Raw genomic sequence first — 19,077 nt, 5'->3', positions numbered from 1 at the left:
TGATATAAACTGATAATGCTAGAATTTCTTGGAACCATGCAAGGTTGTCAGAATCACAGGATTCATTCGTCCTGACCAAGCTAGATGGCAACTGCGCAAGGTGGCCACGTCCGTGGTATGCACAATTTCCTGACCTGAATTCTCTGGCTTTATCTGTCTCAGGTTTGAAAGATCTCCAACCCTTTGATGCAGAGGTGTTCAAGCCATTTTCCCTTATTATTTGGAGAAAATTCATTCCTCACCTCTACATCCTCAAAAATTCTTCTATCTAGTCATTAATATTTTTCATGTAACAAGATTTTGCTAGCATGCTAGAAGCTGCAACAGTCGTCTCACTTGAGGTTTCTTCAGTTCATCCTGATTGCAGAGTCCATGCAGATGCTGAACAGAAGCAAGCATTCATGCCATAAAGTAAATATTTTATGCTTAAACTACAGGCTGTGCCAGTTCAAATTACAGATTATGAGAAAACCTTGTGCAAGGAATACTAATACAAAAGAGGAACTGACTGCAAACATTCTAATGACTTTTCAAAGACCTCCATGCTACAAGAATATTTCATTAGTGCTGATATATTTCAAGCATTTATAAAAATATTACAGCTGAAGTCGGAATACTCCAGGGGCTACTAGTGAAGCAAATCCAAGAGAGTAGCAAATGAATAGCAAAGATTCTACAAATAAATAGTCCAAACTTCAGAAGGGCGATTCACCACCCCATGCCATTGATATACACTATTGCCAGCTCCCATAACCCTGATTGCGAGAACCACCCTGAGGATAGTTCTGACCTCGGCCCGGACCAGACGCGCCATATGGCGGACCGCCTTGCGGGAAATTTGGCCCACCACCAGCTCCATAGCCGCTGCCAGCCGCACCACGGCCACCTGCTGCAGGGAACGGAGGAGGTCCTCCTCGTCCTTGCTGAGCATACGGGCCGCTCCCATAGCCACTGCCCTGGCTTCCACGGTTCTGATTATTATAGCCTGAGCCACCCTGCGGGTACCTGTTAGGCCCCCCTGGTCCTCGGGGTTTTGCATAGTGATGGCTCGGGCCAGCTGCCACGGGAGGTGCATTGTGCTGGCTGGGCCTGATCTGGTGTGATTGGCCTGGATGCTGGATCGGAGGCAAGCGAGTGTGTGGAGGAGGGTGCTGCAGTTTTTGGCGCTTTGCAGCTTCCTCTGCTTGCCTCTGCTGCTGACGTTTTTTCTTGGTCTGGAACTCGTGTGATGCTTCATATGATGGCAAACTGTATAATTGAACATTTAATGGTCATGATTTAACTTAGATCCAGAAGAAAGGTACTAGAAAGGAATTTCCTTCGCCCTATAACGAAAACAGCCATCAGAACTACCTTTTTGGATCACACGGTAATGGATCAGTCCAGAAATACTCTGCATCGAGTGCTTCTTTTGCTGCCATCCTCTGCAAAATAAAATGAAGGAACGAAAATAAAATAATGTTAAATCTTTACAACGCATGGGCCTTGAGAAAGAGAAATAATCAATCATTTGAATAAAACAGCTATTATCAAAAAAATCGGAACTGCTCAAATTTGGTATACATTACCTGTGATGGATCTAGAGTTAACATCTTCTCTAAAAGGTCCAGAGCATGCCGGTCAAAACTGCAAATGCATAAGTGTGAGCACCAGAGACATGACTACTAAAGCTACACGACAAAACAATGCCAAGCATAGGACTCACTGTTTAAAGGCTTCTTTAACTTTTCTCTTCAACTGCCGGGGAGGCTTGAAATTGTTGTACCATGGCATTTTAGTGACGCCAGGCCAGTTTGCCTCATCAGGCGTGCCACAAAGCTCAAAGATTTTAGTTAGCTGCTCCGGCTGCGGTAAAGTCATAAAATGTTAAAACCACAAAGGGTTATAACTGTAACTTAACATAAACACGCACTACGAAAGGGTCTAAATCACAAACGCCATGCTATTTAACTAGACAAAACGGTAAGATCAAAATTGGAAGTATATGACTAGAATGGAAAACGGTTGCATAACTAGATGGAACTTTTCAAGCACCGAGAAACAGAGGGAAGTCAAAATGCATTAGAAATATAGAGGGAAGTTAAAATGTATTCTAACGCGTAACTCACGTAATCAATGCAATGGAGATCATGGCGCAAATAAAAACAAAACTTATTGATGCCTAGTAGTTCATTCGTACCCAAATATGATGAAGTGAAGGTTCATACTAAAAGGTAAAAACGACAAGAGAGCGCAACAAATGCTTTGGTTGTACACTTCATGTCTGAAAGCCTCATAGGTATATATATACCTCATTCTTTCCTGGCAGTATTGGCTTTCCATTGAGGAGCTCAGCAAAAATACAACCCACAGACCACATGTCGACAGCTGGACCGTACCTCGTGCTTCCGAGTAGCAACTCCGGGGGTCTGCATGCAAAATCCAACAACAATAAGATAATCCCCGAAAAAATAGAAGGCAACAAAATGAAGCATACATAACCAATACAATTGTGACAACGATCCTGCGGGTGGGCGGAGGAGGTTGTACCTATACCACAAGGTGATCACACGGTTAGTCAGGTTTCCATTGTGATCACTCGAGAATGATCTCGCCAGCCCAAAATCAGCGAGCTTCAGGTTACCCTCGTTGTCTATCAATAGGTTAGACCCTGGAAGGGAAGTACCAAATACAACATATTAGCTCAGCAGCAGCCAAAAAGCCACAAAATTCGAGTGGAGGTGTCCAAGTATAATAATACCTTTGATATCTCGATGCAGCACCTGGTTGACATGGCAATAGTGCAGGCCCGTAAGCAGCTGCTTCATGTAGCACTGGACCACAATACATCGGAAAATCAGCACATACACCACGATAAAAATCGTAGCATCAAAAGGGAAACAGCGCGCGTGCAGGCAAGCCGCACCTTGATCTGCGGCACGGTGAAGCGCATCCCCGGCCTGTCGGCGAGCCCGGTGAGGTCGTGGTCCATGTACTCGAACACCATGTAGATGCTCCCCTTGTACTTGTTGCCATCGACTACGCTCAATTCAACAACACGACAACGCGTCAGACCTCAGAGAACCTACAAACAACCCCATCCCCCCAAGCAAAACCGAGGGCACTAGAATTGCGAGAGTAGTGATAATCGAGCCGTACTTGGCTTTCCTTGCTCGTCTCGCTCCGGGCCTGCAGATTGCCCACCATACGAATTCCGTCAGCCCGAAGATCAAGCTCCATAATAACCCTCACATCTAAATTCAATTACAGGTCAAGGGTGGTGTTCATGGTGAGTTTGGAGCACCTGGGGAGGTGACGATCTCCTTGAGCTGGATAACGTTCTGGTGGTGGAGCTTCTTGAGGATCTTGATCTCCCGTATCGCCGTGATCGGGAACTGCGCCGGAACGGAAACATCAAACCAAGCACCACAATACAATCGCATCGGCCGTTGGAGAAGAAAGTGGGGAAGAAGAAACTTACGCCTTCGCGCTCGTTGTCCATGCGGATCTTCTTGAGGGCGACGATCTCGTTGGTCTCCATCTCCCTCGCCATGTAAACTTGCCTGGCGGCGACGGAGACTTGGAATTAGATTCTAATCGGTGTTGAGAGGGAGGAAATTAAGGAGTACCAACCCGTAGGTGCCCTCGCCGATCTGCTCGAGCTTCTCGAAGCAGTCGACGCCGCGGGAGCCCCACGAGGGGAACTCGTCCAGGTTCAGCTGCCCCGGCCCCGCCACCGCCATGGCCGGCCGCCGGAGTCGACAGAGAAGATACGAGGTGGAGAAGATGCGGCGGCTGCCGGCGGGTTGGGTCGGAATCTGACACCGCGGCTTGGAGAGACAAGACAAGAGAAGGTATATGGGCCGGAAGGGCCACATGAGCCCTTCTATGTCCGAGTGGATAAAGTTATCCGTGACTGACATCAAACCGTATATTTTTTTTCTTTCCAACCAGTTCGAAAATATCACCGTGATTCCAAATTTCAGATACAAAAGGCTTGAGCAGTTCTTTCACAAAAGTGTGGAAAAGGAATTTTGGGTGAAAATGACAATCAAATTTCAAAATTCTAAAGCTCATACCATGCCATTACATAATTTTTTAAAAACTCGTTATATAAATTGTTAAAGAGGTGCTCATGGTTGCACTGATATGTTTGTGTGAATAGAAAAAACTGTTACACGAATCTATCCACTGAGAATCCAAAATTTTACTGCACAAAAAAAAGATGGATTAAGTGACTGGCACTGTTAACAACCAGTCTGGTTCTACGGTTTGGCAGAACACTGAAAAACTCAGCCCGTGGAGCTTGACCAAAATGGGCAGAATACATAGCTGAAGTCCTCCTAAACTGGAACCATGCTCTTCAGGCCAGAACGCCAAAATCCATGGGTCTTCGTGCCGATAGCTGGACAGTGCAAAGAAAGTGACTTCCTTTCACCTCATGTTGCTGCAGTCCTAGCCTTCTTGAATCTAGGAGAGTGGGCCGACTGTCCCGTCCCGCGGTTCGGTGTCCTCTTGAACACACCATTTCTGGGCCTCGTGTCGTGGCCTTGAGATTTACCGCCTCTGTAATTTTGACTATTTCCTGACCGTGCATTGGATTTGGGTCTGAAATGAGTTCTATCACCTTTGCCGCCTGATGCTTTGTCGTTATGGTTTCTGGCACCTCCAAAGTGAGGTTTCCTATCCCCTTTGACGAAGAATTCCTTTTTCGGTGTTTCCTCTTGCCCAGGCTCAGCATTAGAGTCACCCCATTTTCTTCTGTATATACCAAATGATAGAAGTAATAAGTTGTAGTGAAGGATAAGAAAAAAAAAAAAGGAGCTGACATTGGCTTCACCTCTTCGGAGTAGGATGCTCAGGATCATTTGCCTCAGGCTCTGCACCATCTGCTGGATTATGATTCCCCTTGCGGCCCTGCAAAAAAAGTGCGATAGATAAACTTTCAGCTATGTTTTTATTTCCATGCGAGCAAGCTTAGTTGAGTATGTGAGAAGGGAATGGTTTGAGGGATCATCGTGGCCTCATAATTTGCTGTTTTTCCTTTTGAAAGTTTGTAGTTAAAGAGGTGCTCTCTTTTATTTGAGGAGAAAGAATAGTTCTTCTAACAAGAGCTCAGAAACAAACAAAAAAATGCAGCATCTTTGCAGTGAATAGCTAGAAGTCAAAACTCCATTTGACCTCACCACAGTGGAGTTATATTATGAACTTATGAGGACTATGAAGGAACTAACCCCTGCTAGGTAATTTACATTTGATAAACTAACACATACTTGGTGGATATGGATCAATCACACACTATATGCAGCTTGGCCAAAATCATCAAAGGCTTAAATATACAACAAAAATCCAATGGGTGCAGTCAGAAAATAATAATTGAAGGGCAGTCTCACCTCTTCAACCTCTCTAACGAACTCCTTGTATTTTTCCGGTGTTACTAGGTTAACGGCATCAAATCCACATTTCCTAATCAATATTTCCAGTATTAGTACAACCTGCAACATCAGAACAGATCTTATTAAGTGCACCGTACAGAACATGGAAGAGATGGAAACTAAACCATGGAACAATTGCAGTGACTAACCTTCCCTTTGAAATGGTGCTTTGTAAAAGATGACCATGGTAATATGCCAGTCATGATATCTGCTTGCAAACTCAATAGTTTTTCTGGATGCAAAGATGTTACCAACACCTTAACGAAGCCCAAAGATGCCTTGTATTGTGTATGATAAATAAACGAATCAGACCTTTATAACAGGAAAACAATTAATAAGGCATACAAAAGACACAGAACTCACCTTAATTATTTCAATAGCTTTATTTTGCAGCAGAACTAGAACTGATGGTATCAAATTTGGAACTTCCATGCAAAAATTAGCATCATTGTATATAAGCAATGATAGCGCAGCAATTGCTCCACTCACTATGTGAGGAGACGGACTAGAAAGATATCCCATTACCTGCCATGTGGAATTATATAGCTTAGATGATAAAGTAGCTACTAAATTCAAGAACACTTGCCACATGGAATTATATAGCTTACATGATGAAGTAGATACTAAATTCAAGAAAATGCATAGGTATGATACATCTCTACTCTGAGATATGCAGGTTAGACATTTATACAACATCACTGTGGTGCTCAAACACCATTGTAGTGCTCTCAGAGCTTGAAGGTTGCTCTTCTAAAATATATACTATATGGCTGCTTCCAGGCCTGGTTGCTGCAAAACTATAAACCTTAGTTCTACATTTTCCATGAGACTTGTTCTTTGCATAGATTTCATACACTAAGCATCAATAATTTATACAGATGAGAGGAGTTAATGGGCACATCAATTCATAATACTACATTAACTAGAAATGAAGAGATTGTGTTGCGAGATTTCTTACATGAAAAGCGAAATAAGTACTTGAGGTGCAATGATTAGGAAGAGGAAACAAGAAACAATCGTCTCCTCAAACAACGCGGCACCCTACTTGTGTGCATCAAATAAACATAGGGAAAACATCTCAAGAGCAGAGAAGATTGTTAACTGACCATTGTGAATAGTCGTTGAAGATCTGAATCTCCGTTATTTGATTCGGAGCTCCTCAAGCTAGTACTGATAGCCAGGAGTACATCGTATGCTATTCTTCTATTTTCCTTCTTAGACTGCATTTAAAATAAGAAAACAAAAGGGAATGAAACAAAAAAGACAGATGGCAGAAGACGAAAAAAAAACCCTTGCCATGTGGCTTTCTTCACGGCCTTGCTTTAAGTCGGTATAAATTAATAATTGTATAAATGATGATGCCATATGTATGACATGATGCTATCCCCGTAATACATGATTTATCAAAACATGAGTCTAGGGAAACACACCTTCAATGCAAGTATTAACTCATTTAGAATCAAGAATGCCTTCTTGCTGGTGCTCTCTTCATTAACCTTCAGAATGGTAGGTGGTAAGTAAAAAAACACATCACGTGATTCAACAAGCAGGACAAGCGAAGTATAGAACTAGACTAACGTAACATACTAACATATGAAAACATGTATGCAGTATTGCAGTCAAAGAACATCATGTCGATATCTTCATGCTCTCTTGGTAGGAGGTACATGTGTGTGTCCATAAAGGAAGGCATAGGATACAGATGAGCTAGTCTGCTAACTACTTTGACACTGCTAGTATTCCATCAGGATATGGCAAGTAGTGGTAGCAAGAGGGCGTACATGGACAAGTAAACATTGGAGATTACCCAAGGTCTTGGGTTTTATCTTTGGTGCATCTTGAGTTTGTAGTTAGATCCCTTCTGGATCAAGTTGGTCAACATATGCAAAGGGTGCAGCTCTCATTAACAAGTAGTTGTGCTCTTATGGTGCTCACAGCTCAGACACTTGTAGTTGTTTATTTTTATTTAAAATACAACAGATCTATACATTTCATAAGTACAGACCAATCGATTTAGTTGAATGTCCTCTTTTAACACATTTAAGTTAAATGAGATATACATTCTTATTTCTTGTAAGTCTAGAATTGTACAGAATGTATGTTGTCAAGTTTCAACGTATTTAAGTTGCATTAGCCCCAGATTTAATGTAATTTATCTTGTTCAAATAACCAACTATAATTTTCTCCACAGTTAATGACATTGTCAACGTGGGTACTGTTCATGTGAATAGCAATTCCTGCATGACATGGCTCCTTTCTTGGTAGTTGGTACTGCCCTGAGGCCTTGACCAAACGCCAATGAAAGTTGACTAAGGTGTGTAACAAAAAAAACGAAATTACTTAGCACCTCCTACAATACAATTCTTATGCATGCAAGAATATCGACAGGAAGATAACACTATGGGTACAATGTGCAGTTGTGCAGACAGAACAGCATGTTCGAAAACTTACTGCAGCGGCTCACACACATACATCAGCATAGCAAATTCGAAAATGAGGTCATGCAAAGGGAAAGCTTTTGATACTTGCAGTATGTCACCTGTTATTAAAAGAGAATAACAACTATCAACCTACCTTAATCATATGAACCAACAGATACTTGTAGCATACTAATTGGCCTTCTAAAACTGCATTATTAGAATCTGGCTTTATTCCATGAAGAAGCATCATTATTTCATCCAACTGGGTTAAAGAATATCCATGATGTTCCTGAAAGTAAAGGGATGAGATGACAATTAATATCGGAAAAGGTACATGTCAAAATCGGAAGTTGCATATGAGGAACTCATGCTGACCTTCAAAATTATGCTTAATGCGAAGAGAGCTCTGCTGTCACACGACTTGATGTTGTTCTGCGGAGAAAAGATAAGAGGTATGAACAATGAACTGTACTAATAGTTGGGTTTTGGGGCATAATAAGAGCAGAGATTAGCAAGGATACCAGTAAAGAAGACTTGATGAATCCAAAAAATAAATCAAGCGCATCTTCATCAGCAGCTTCAGCTAGCGTGGGAATGAGTTCCATCAGAAGTGACCTGCACAAACAAAACTATAATCATATTGTGCATAACAAGCTTCCGGATGGAACACATCATGTGTTCATATGACATAGCAACATGTGAATACATGATGATGCATAGTCATATAATAAGCGTAGTAGTCCCTACATATCTGGTAAAACTCCCAAGAAAAATCCTAGTTTGGGGGCATGGTTGTTTCCATGACATTATTTTTTAGATAATGGTTTCATGAATTTAACACCTAAGTTTTTCAACAAGAACTGTATTATTCAAAACCTTGTTATCTACAGTTTTCGAAACAGCATAACTGCATATTCATGCTAACTTCTTGAAATCAAGTTGGCTCCACTCAATCACCTAGGATGCATGAGTTAGGGGCCAGTAATATTAATATATACTACTAAAACAATTTAATAATAGCTAAATACCAATACACAACTGGGGGAAGATGAGTATACCAGTACAGATATTTATTCTTGCCTTCTTGGTACAACTAACCACAAGATCATTAATATTTATCTTACTAATTCTCTCATGCCCTAGAGCATTTGCCCTAAATGCACAGTGAAACTCAAGGCCGTGTGGATTGTGTTGTCAAGAATGGAATGTAAACGCATGAAGTAATCAAGGTGACCATTAACTGGATGGTAAGATCGCTGCAAAAGGTTACCAGATTGAAAAAAAAATGAAGACTTGTAGTTAATCGTTTACATGGTACGAATTTTTGAAGCTGCTGAGAACCTACGATTTTGTTTTTTACTTGGTTTGTTTGTGTTTTTCTACAAGAATGTTTAACCTAGATTTAAAGAAATAACTTATGTGGGCAAAGATAAGTAGCAAACCTCTTATTGTTTATCTCCGCTGTAGCATCACTACTCTCTTCTTCTTTTCCATCTACCTCATTTGTTTGACATTCTAGATTCTCTGGCTCCAATGGAGTATCTTCCAAACCAAATCTTTTAACTAGTGAAAGAAAAAGGTTACAGATATTTGCGCTACCAGAAAGTTGAGCAAGGGATCTCAGAGCATCCTGCAAAACCACAAAGATGACAGAATAAATATCAGTGGCCAATAGATGCTTTGTCTTCAAACAAAGATAAGTAGCTAAAAATCTTACATCCGTAAGAACAAAGCAATTTTCAGTACACATGTCAAAATGCATACTGCAACACAACTCTGGGATAGGTCGATATGAGAGCTGGAGGCATATTATTGTCATAAACATACAGATTTGAGGCTCTAACATGTGTGAAAACCATCTTACACAAGCCTGCATTTAGTCCTTCAATGGCAAGGCTTGGATCATGTACACAGCATACACAGGAAAAAATAGCATAATCATTATGTACAGCAAAATACACAGGCAAGCCATATGCAGGAAGAAGGCTCCATTCATGAGTTTTGTATTACATATTTTAAAGTAATTCATACTTCATAGTCATGCAACCGTTATTACAAAGTCATGTGGCCACTTAGTTAAAGATCCTTAAGGATAGGCAATCAGGATTCCAAATGGTCATGCTTCTCCTTATTCGTAATGCACTTAGTCTTGCATCTGGTGAAACAGTCATGACACCCTCACCAACTTAACAGGTCCTAAGGCCAAAGCATTCATGTAAAATTACATGGACTGGGTTACTGAGTCAGGTAGGTAAAGCTTAAGCTCCCTCCCAGCCTATGGTTTCAAATTCCAAACTTAACGGACATCCATGCATCTAACATCGTCTATTTCAATGAAAAACTGCCTCCCAAATATAACTTATTTAACAAGCATCCATGCACAAGTTAATCAAAATCGTAAATGCTGGTCCATAAGTATGAGATGCTATTTCAAAATGTCTGTATGTAACCGAGTTAACTAATTGAGAAACAATCACAAGACAATCATCTATTTAACAAGCATTCATGCATCTAACATGCACAAGTTAATCAAAATCATAAATGCTGGTCCACAAGTATGAGATGCTATTTCAAAATGTGCGTATGTAACCGAGTTAAGTAATTGGGAAACAATCACAAGACAATCATCTGATATAAGGAACAACTGAGTGTGTGATGCACCTTTATGTGAGCACGCTTTTCTGAAGAGTCAAGGAAATCATCTGCAAAAGTGCAAAGAAGATCCACAGAATGTGATGCCAGGACTTTCATGCTTTTACGGGCATCTTTTTTCGAGCATCTTTGTAAGCTTACACAGCTTAAGTTATTAGCCTCCGATGACGTGAACAAGGCTGAAATTTCTGCAGGGATTTCTACGTCTTGATCACTGCTAGTTAATCTTCTAGTTCCATCGATAAGTTGCTGGGGCACAATACATAAATTGACTGAGAGAACGAATGAAGAAGCATTGTAGAAAACGAGTTCAAAAGATAAAATATAAGAAAATTGCAGTGTATAGAACTCAACCTGAAGGCCTTTACAAGCGGATTTGTAGAGACACCGATCACACTTCAGCATCTCTACCAGCAGTTTGGACAAGGAACCAAAATTCTGATATACATCAGACGGATAGCGGCAGAAGGCAGGAAGCAAGTTCCACAATTGATCACTCCAAGCTTGCAACTCTTTACATTTTCGTGGTTTTTTTGCTAAAGGAACAAAGGAAAACATTATGAAGTTGTATAACATACAAACATTAGTCTTTATGGCCTATTGAATTGATTGTCTTTACCCCTGCTTGAAGCATCCCGTAAAGATTTCGCTAGCGGTACAATGTACTCTAAAAAGTGTTGCAGTGAGGCCCCATAAACATACTTGTTTAAAATGGGTACGAGCCAAGTATTTGAGCATGTAAACCAATCCTCGTGAAAAGATATTGGGAGTAGTGAATGAATTTTATCTGGCCCCATGGCAACTATTGCTGCCCCAATGCACTCCTCAACCTGCAAATATGACAAAGTTAAGAGAAAAAAGTAGCTAAATGAAAGTTCAAAAATTAAGGTGTATGCCGTTTCTCTTTACCTGACACATACAAGTAGGTGTGGCGCAAATACTGAATATAAACTAAACCATGATATCCTGTTATTTTTTTTCTGCACTAAGATTATGTGGGGCTCAAGGAGAACATATCCGGTGATACAATTTTAGGTGATACCATGATACCAATGCCAAAATTTTACTAGGCCGTAATGGTCCTGAAGAAATCAGGAATAAAATGTACAACATCAACACAGTATTATCCTATCATGTAAATTTTACACATGGAGAAACAAAAGAAGACAAAAGGAGGAAAAGGAAAAGAACACTATTCACTAAATTCTGCCTTTTTTTTGTTTCTCTTATGTATATCATTCTAATTCAATCTTCGCAAGACGCATCATTACCATATCTAGCTCGAATTTTTTCACAACTATTTAAACCACTATTTGTATATTGGTATCAATGGTATCGCCTGAAAGGTGGTATGTTCTGCAAGCCTCATGCTTACTTTATGCAGTAGATATGTAACACTTAAGTAAGAAAATAGTAATAATCTCATGTGTGACCATTTCTGCAACAAATAAAAGCTAGTTGGCATATTAAATATGTAAACATATAATGTTGAATGTCCACAAGTGGTGGTGGCATCTACAAAACAAGCTAAGATGGTCCTTTTCTGGATGTGATAGTAATCAAGAAGTGAACTTACCTTCTTCAGGTGTGGTTCTTTGTGTATTTTCGTACCAAGTCGTGACAAAGTTAGTAGGATGTCTTTCATAAAAATGTAAGAACACTCCCCTGCAGATGAATTATCAAATACCAAAGTGTTAATGAATCCATAGTGGGTGATGTGTAAAGCAGGGCAATATGAATATCACATGCATGCAGAAAGGCTACATAATGCACAAAATATTAGCAGGTTAAAAGGTGCTGGGAGAGTGCATACCCAGTTTGAGAAACAAAGCCAGGACGATCTTTAACACATTATCAGGAAGAGGAGGAGCAGGACACTTTTTGAGTCTTTTATTGATAGACAAACAGATTGATTTGACAGCAGCGCCATCACTTGAATCCCCAGCATCAGGCTGTGATTCATTAGTCAACAGAATACTTTGGTCGACATGAGAATAGATGCACTCTATTAGCAGTTTTGCTATATCTTCAGAACATTTTCTGTCCAGAATTAGGTATCCTGCCAAGTTGAGAAGCAGAACAATAAGTTAGGTTAGTATTACTAAGCATTACAACACAAATACAGCAGAAGATAATTCGCAAGTACATCTATCACCAACTCATACGTGTGGAAAAGGTTGACCAAAAGATGCATATTGACATGAATCATAAGTAATCCCCAAATGAACCGATGAAAATAGCATTGGACGAAGCATGGTTGAGGACTACTGGTTCAACACGCACAATAATGATAACAAGAAGAACTCACTATTCCCGAAGAAGCATCATTGCATGAACTGGGTAAGTCAACTAGGAATGCATACGATTTCTTTTGAACTGGGCATATGGATATTTTGCAAGAAGCATCATTGCATGAAGTCCTGGCACATGAAAAGCATGAAGATGCAAACCTGAAACTGCCTCAAATGCAGATGGAAGAGCCTTTGTCCACAATTTTGAGTGGCCAGCCAATTTCGCTAAACAACTTCTCATGAGCTGTAATGCTGCGATGATGGTATCATCAGGCTTCTTCTCATCATAAGGCAGATAGGCCAACAGCAAGGAGATGAAATTCTCCAACTCCGGCTCGACATTCTCAACCTTAAGATGCTCCAGCAAGGCCTCCATTAGCCTGAGGACATGCCTTGTGAGCGGGCTAAAACGGGCGGTCAACAGCCGACGAGCACCCGAGAACACCGTACTCCTTGCCTTCTTAGATAGATGCGGAACTAAAACCGCCATCGCACCTAGCATGTGAACCGCCTCCGTCTCCTTAGCCTCGGAAGCGTCTGCATCCAATTTGGCAAGGCCTCTCACCGATGAAATGTGTTTCTCAAACAAACCAACTGCAGCACTGCTAGCTTTCTTCCCGCAACCGGAACGCTCCAGGTAAGCAAAGAGCTTCTCGACGCTCTCCTGTGCGCATCTTCGGACCTGTCAAAACGAGAAATGGCATGCACATGAGCGTGGTTTCTACACCAGCAATTTTGAAAATCCACCCCGTAGCTTCCTCACCTTGGCCCGCTGGTCCACGGACGCGGCGAGGAGAGCCTCAAGAGGCGCGGCCACAGCGGCCCAATCGGCTGCGGCGTCGAGAAGGAGGGCCAAGTGGCCGAGCGACTTGACCACCGAGCGCACGGTGCCGGTGGGGAGCTTGGAGGCGTCAGGGGAGGCGAGGAAGTCGGCGAGCGAGGAGGCGGACTCAGAGGCGGAGGCCGGCGGCAGGGAGGAGATGTGGGGGATGAGGATGACGAGGAGGGAGGCGAGCGCGGACGCGGCGGCCGGGTCAGAGGGGCCGGCGGCTCGGAGCGCGGAGACGACGGCGGGGAGGTAGGACTCGGCTGTGAGGGAGTGCCCGTCGTCCGCGAGGATGGAGCCGATGGCGGCGGCGGTGGCGAGCAGGTGGCGGTGCTGCGCGGAGGCGGAGCGGCCGTAGCGCGCGGTGAGGGCGGCGCAGACGTCGCCCGAATAGTCGTCGAGGGGGAGCAGGGCCTGGGACGGCTCGTCGGCGTCGACTTCGGTGGCGGCGGCGGCGGCCGCCGAGGTTCTCTGCTTCCGCTTCATGGCGACGGGCCGAGGGAGAAAGGGTTTTGGGGGATTTGGGTCCGAGACAGATTTTCCTACTCCTCTAGGGTTTAAAGTTTGCGAGTATATTAGTACCAAAGCTCTTTCAATTTTGAAGGCGGCTATGTCATATTCAGCAATTAAATTTAAGAATATTTTATAGAGAACTTCTAGGAGATTAAACTTTCAGAATTTTGTTTTAAGAAACTTTCAGAAAAGTAAACTTCTAGAAAGATACAAGCAACTTTCCAAAAATTAAACGTTCAGGAAAAAAGTGAAAAGAAACTTTGGGAAAACTAATCTTTCAGGAATTAAGGCTTTCACATATTTTGAGAGTATAGAGCTTTCAACAATTTTTCAGAAAAATAGAGCACCATGTCATGATGAAGGACCGCTAAAGCACCCAAAATAGAGCACATTTTTTCAGAGGAGGAACGTTGAGCTATCGGAAGAGGATGAGGGAGGGATAAACGCATTGCATTGTCGAAGAAACCTGCAGGTGTGTCATTGACGTCCATCCTCAATCCCCCTTTTGCCCTATCTGCGCTCATCGCACTGCTACACCAGCTTTGCTTCGGGACAGCTCTCCGCGTTGGTCAACACAATTGCCTCCACAAACGAAGACATGGGAGGGGAAATGAAGAAGGTGCTTGAGAGAGAAAACGATGGAAGGGGATTAGATAGAGATGGAGTTATATCTCATGGGAAATGGGGAAGGTTTGAGGAAAGGCAACTAGATAGTGGGCCGTGGAGCCACTAGTATAGAACAGAGTCCTAACGCCACCATTCATTAGATACGGATCTCTATTGGGATTAAGCCATTTGGGTATGTCCACTCTATTTGTGCGACATGATCTGCATGTGAGTAGTTTGACGGGTAACTATGTTAAGTGAAAAAACTCCCACCAACGAATCTGAAACAAAACCCCCATGCTCGCCTTCATCGGCGAACTCGATAGGGTAACGCTACTCCGACATACCCAAACTCACAAATATGATGCAAAAGACCTCGCATTGAATGGGATGATCCAAATCACCAGCAATTTCGTAACAATTGACGGTGATGCACGCGGCCCTCTGATGGCCACCACACTCCCCACCTAGAACAAGAAAAACCACAATCGCAAGAATTGATTCTGAGTTACAAACAAAAATCGCTAAAACTAAATCTTTGATGAGAGGGCTTCAGGTGCAGAATACACAATAAAGCTGACATGACTTGATGCTACACTCCTATAAAAAAAAGACTTGATGCTACACAGAGATGGTAACAATAAACCACCACGCACAAAAGACATGCAGTTGAGTGCAAAGCCATGAAACCCAGTTTGCCCCAAATGTGTATGATATGGTTGCTATGATTTTACCTAATTCAAATCTTTTCTGTGACATTTTTCAGAATTAATCATGTTTATATTAGATAAAGAAAACAATGTTTACACCAAGATAATAGGATAATTGAACCCTTAGACATAGAAAAACTTTGAAAAGGAGAAAAATACAACTATGATCATAAGACTCAAACTTCTCGTCAAAGCCGTAGCGATGGATAGCTTCGAAAACTCACCCACTAAAGTACATGTAAAGACCTGTAAAGGACAATTTGAATAGCCGCAACAATAGAATGCCTCGTACGATAGAGGTTGGAAATAGCGGTAAGCATATAAAAGGGTCGCTGCCCAGATCTAGGCAAGAAGTCGCGCTAGCATCGCCATACCAGCATGAAGATCTTGCTCGTGAAGGATCAAAAGAAGGGGTTGTCAAAGACGCCGCCGTTGAAGGTACTATCACATCAACAGATAACAACAACAAGAATAAACCCATCATACATGAAGACCGGCGGTGATCTCGGAACATGATACTAGTTGTCTTGTGAAATATAGCCCAACATTGCACAATTGCAGTAAAAGAGTCATATTTATTGGATTCGGTTAGTTCGAAGAACAAATTCAGGCCCTTGCAAGAAATCGTTCAAAATGAATTGAGACGTATTCACGACCAGCCGCTGCACATTGAACCGTACATATAAACAGCATCACTCGGAACGGATGCAAGAGTATGACTGGTTGAAGAGTCAAAGACATACTCCCTACTATTCATAATAAATGTTGAGGCTTTAGTTCAAACTTGATTAAATTTAAATTAAAGATGCGACAATTATTATGGATATTTAGTACTAAAATACACATAACTGTTCCAGCATGAAAAACACTACTACTTGAACTCCTACTTCTCACACGTTGGTTAAAATCTTAGAAGTAGTCAGGTAGGTGGCAGGAAGCAAGACTAGCACCAATATATGCTAGAACAGGTTTGTTTTTACAACCTCGGGGACTTAAAGATTTACTCATCAAGAAAATCACAGTACCGTAAGAGAACTTGAACAAGGCTGAAAGGTCGATCAGGATTGTCCACGCTAGAGATAAACTCCATCTTGTCATCCCTTAGGCTATACACGGACATGTGTTCTGATTTTCCCACCCAATGAAGCAAGTATATGCAGTCACTGTCGACGGACGGAAGGTTAACCGCATCCACAGACATGCACCTCACGGGGCCAAGGAACAGCGCATGGCAGCCGCCGAGGCTCTTGACCTCCTCCAATGACTTGCGCTCGACGTCGACTCTGAAAACTTTCAAGGCTCGACCCCGATGGCACCGAATGAGCAGCAGTTCTCCGGCAGACTCCACGAGATAATCAGACAATCCGATGTTATCTTCCTCTTCTTCTGATAAATATACGTCGACATTCAGCGGCACCTCGGCTATGAGCGCGACCTCGGCATCACACTGCTCTTCTGGTGAGAGAAACTTGAATACCCGACTTTGCAGATCGACCACATAGACATTGCCTTGGAAGGTACCCATGGTAGTCGTGCTCTGGCCAATGTCCTCCTCGGTAAACGCATCGCTGGTTGGAGCAGCCCATGCAACCATTGCATATCCCCCCAAGACCAGCCTCGAATCGCCGGTCACCGCGGTTGACTCAATATCCTCGAAAGATTTATGGAATGGCGCGGCAAAGCGAAGGATGTCGCCTGTCAAGGGATTGAGAACACAAGCCACGTTCGGGGGCTCATCTCTGTCCCCGAGCACGAGAAGACCGTCGGAGGCACCGACGAGGATGTGGTCATGAAGCACCGGGAGGCGCAAGCTGTGGAACCGCCCGGTGAGGACGTGGAGAAAGAGGGAGACGTCGTCGTCGTCCTGGTTCTTGAATGGCAGGTCGAGCATGACCCAGTGCCGTGGTCTGAAACGGAGGTCGGCGATGGCGGCGAGTGGAGATGGCTTGGCGACGGCAGAGCGCCAGCTGGAGCAGACGGCCCTCATGTTCATGTACACCTCGCCGCCATCGGTGGTGGAGAGGACGCAATCGGCGATGCCTTGGACAAGCTCCGGTAGAAGTTCTGCCCAGTCCGCCATGATCGACCGGTGATCATGTATTTTTGCGCTTGTCGTACTCATGCAATGCAACCGCGTGCTTGTGTCCTACTCCTAGATGTATGGATTGATGCAACCACGTGGGCGTGTGTTGCGTACAATTATAGATGGATATATATATATGCAAACTGTTGAAAACTAAACGTTAGCTAGCAGAGTTCGAGTCGGAGACACATGCATGTACTCGTAGTGGCAAGTTTGAAGTCTTGCCGTTTGAATACGGAAAATGATCCAGATCCCCCGGAGGCTGCGAGCGACGCAACCTCCGGGTCGCGCGTCGTTCGATCGCATCAATCCTACGGCTACGGACACGAACGTGAGGACGTCTCTTTCCCAGGCCCCACCAACCCATCGTCCACCACGAGAATCGTATCCGCTCGCACGACTCTGCTACTGCCCCGCGCGGCCGGCAGCCGCCACCGCCTGGCGTCGCGCCCGCCCGTGCCCCGCTGGCCGGAGCTTCCTCCCGGAGATGGAGACGAGGGTCCTGAGCTCGTCCGCGCGCGCTCTCCGTCCTTGACTCCTCGCGCCGCTATGAGGTGCGGCCATGGCGCCGCCGCCGAGGACCTCCTTGTCGCCGGCTCCCCTGCCCTGATCCCCTCCACGTCCTCCGCTCGCGCACTCCTCCACCGAGCCGCCGAGCCGCCGTTCTCCCGCGCCTTCCCTGTGCACGGCCGTCGCCTCCCCCGATCTCCTCCTCCTACAGATGCCGCGCCGGGTCCTCGTCGGCGCCCAAGCCGAGCACCGCCTCTCCTGCGTGCGGCTTCAGGCTACCCTGACCACCTCCTCAGCTCGTGAAGCCGCTGCGCACCGGCCATCCCCACGGAGCGCCGCCGGCCGTCCCCCATGGTGGTAGTGCTGCAAGCCCCGACCCTCTGCACGTTGTTGTCGCAGGCATGGCCTTCTCCATGATCTCAGGCGGTCCTGCTGCCGCCAGCGCTTCAAGGGAACGGGGGCGTGCTACGAGGCTTGACCATCTCTGCTACAAACGGTGGGCGGCGCCGCTGCGACCACTAGCGAGTGCCCACCATAGTACATGCCGCCCGCCATTGATGCTACATCCATTGTCGGCGTATGCTACGTTCGGACGGCGGCGATGCTACCGAAGGAGGGGGCGTCTGCTACGTCCCGCCGGTGGTGCTGCTACGTCCGGCCGGCGGTGCCGCTGCAAGCGGCGAGGACGCCTGCTACGTCCGGCCGGCGGCGCTGCTGCAAACAGCGGTGGCGCCTGCTTCGTCCGGCCAGCGGCGCTGCTACCAAACGCCGGAGGCTCTGCTGCAAGCGGCGGCGCCTGCTACATCCGACCCTACCAAAGGCCGGCGGCTCTGCTACGCCCGCCTTGCAGATCGTCGTCGAAGCATCTCCACGAACGTTGCAGCCTCATGGCTGGCTTCTGCGTCGTGCACAGCGCCCTGCGACCGTCGTCAGCGCCGCCACTCATCGCCGTTCCGCGGCCATCAAGGCGCTCCGAGCCGCCGGCCTCTTCACCGCCCACGTCCCTGCCTCCCTGGGGTCGCCCGCGTCACCGCCGGAGATGTAGTCCACAG

The 19,077-nt window shown here is 44.7% G+C and overlaps 2 protein-coding genes across 2 annotated transcripts; both read right to left on the bottom strand.

Annotated features, from left to right (window-relative positions):
- Positions 1-505: 505 nt before the first annotated feature.
- Positions 506-14,104, bottom strand: LOC124660141 (RRP12-like protein). The gene is made up of 30 exons (XM_047197931.1): positions 13,541-14,104; positions 12,937-13,459; positions 12,300-12,545; positions 12,063-12,151; positions 11,106-11,316; positions 10,841-11,022; positions 10,496-10,735; positions 9,277-9,464; positions 8,356-8,449; positions 8,210-8,266; positions 7,989-8,123; positions 6,845-6,910; positions 6,521-6,634; positions 5,778-5,939; positions 5,564-5,692; positions 5,373-5,474; positions 4,820-4,896; positions 4,422-4,740; positions 3,613-3,986; positions 3,461-3,542; positions 3,284-3,374; positions 3,139-3,168; positions 2,906-3,018; positions 2,741-2,813; positions 2,530-2,650; positions 2,291-2,408; positions 1,706-1,845; positions 1,569-1,626; positions 1,354-1,424; positions 506-1,248 (listed from the first exon to the last, which is right to left on the bottom strand). Exons 1-30 carry the CDS (start codon positions 14,087-14,089, stop codon positions 735-737), a joined length of 5,268 nt encoding a protein of 1,755 aa, XP_047053887.1. The 5' UTR covers positions 14,090-14,104; the 3' UTR covers positions 506-734.
- A 2,328-nt stretch (positions 14,105-16,432) lies between these two features.
- On the bottom strand, positions 16,433-17,554 carry LOC124660140. The gene has a single exon (XM_047197930.1). The coding sequence runs from the start codon at positions 17,552-17,554 to the stop codon at positions 16,433-16,435; it is 1,122 nt and encodes a 373-aa protein (XP_047053886.1).
- Between the last annotated feature and the right edge of the window lie 1,523 nt (positions 17,555-19,077).

The sequence above is a fragment of the Lolium rigidum genome, chromosome 6 (genome assembly GCF_022539505.1).
Source record: "Lolium rigidum isolate FL_2022 chromosome 6, APGP_CSIRO_Lrig_0.1, whole genome shotgun sequence".
Taxonomy (NCBI): domain Eukaryota; kingdom Viridiplantae; phylum Streptophyta; class Magnoliopsida; order Poales; family Poaceae; genus Lolium; species Lolium rigidum.
This window is presented reverse-complemented; position numbering and strand designations above follow the sequence as displayed.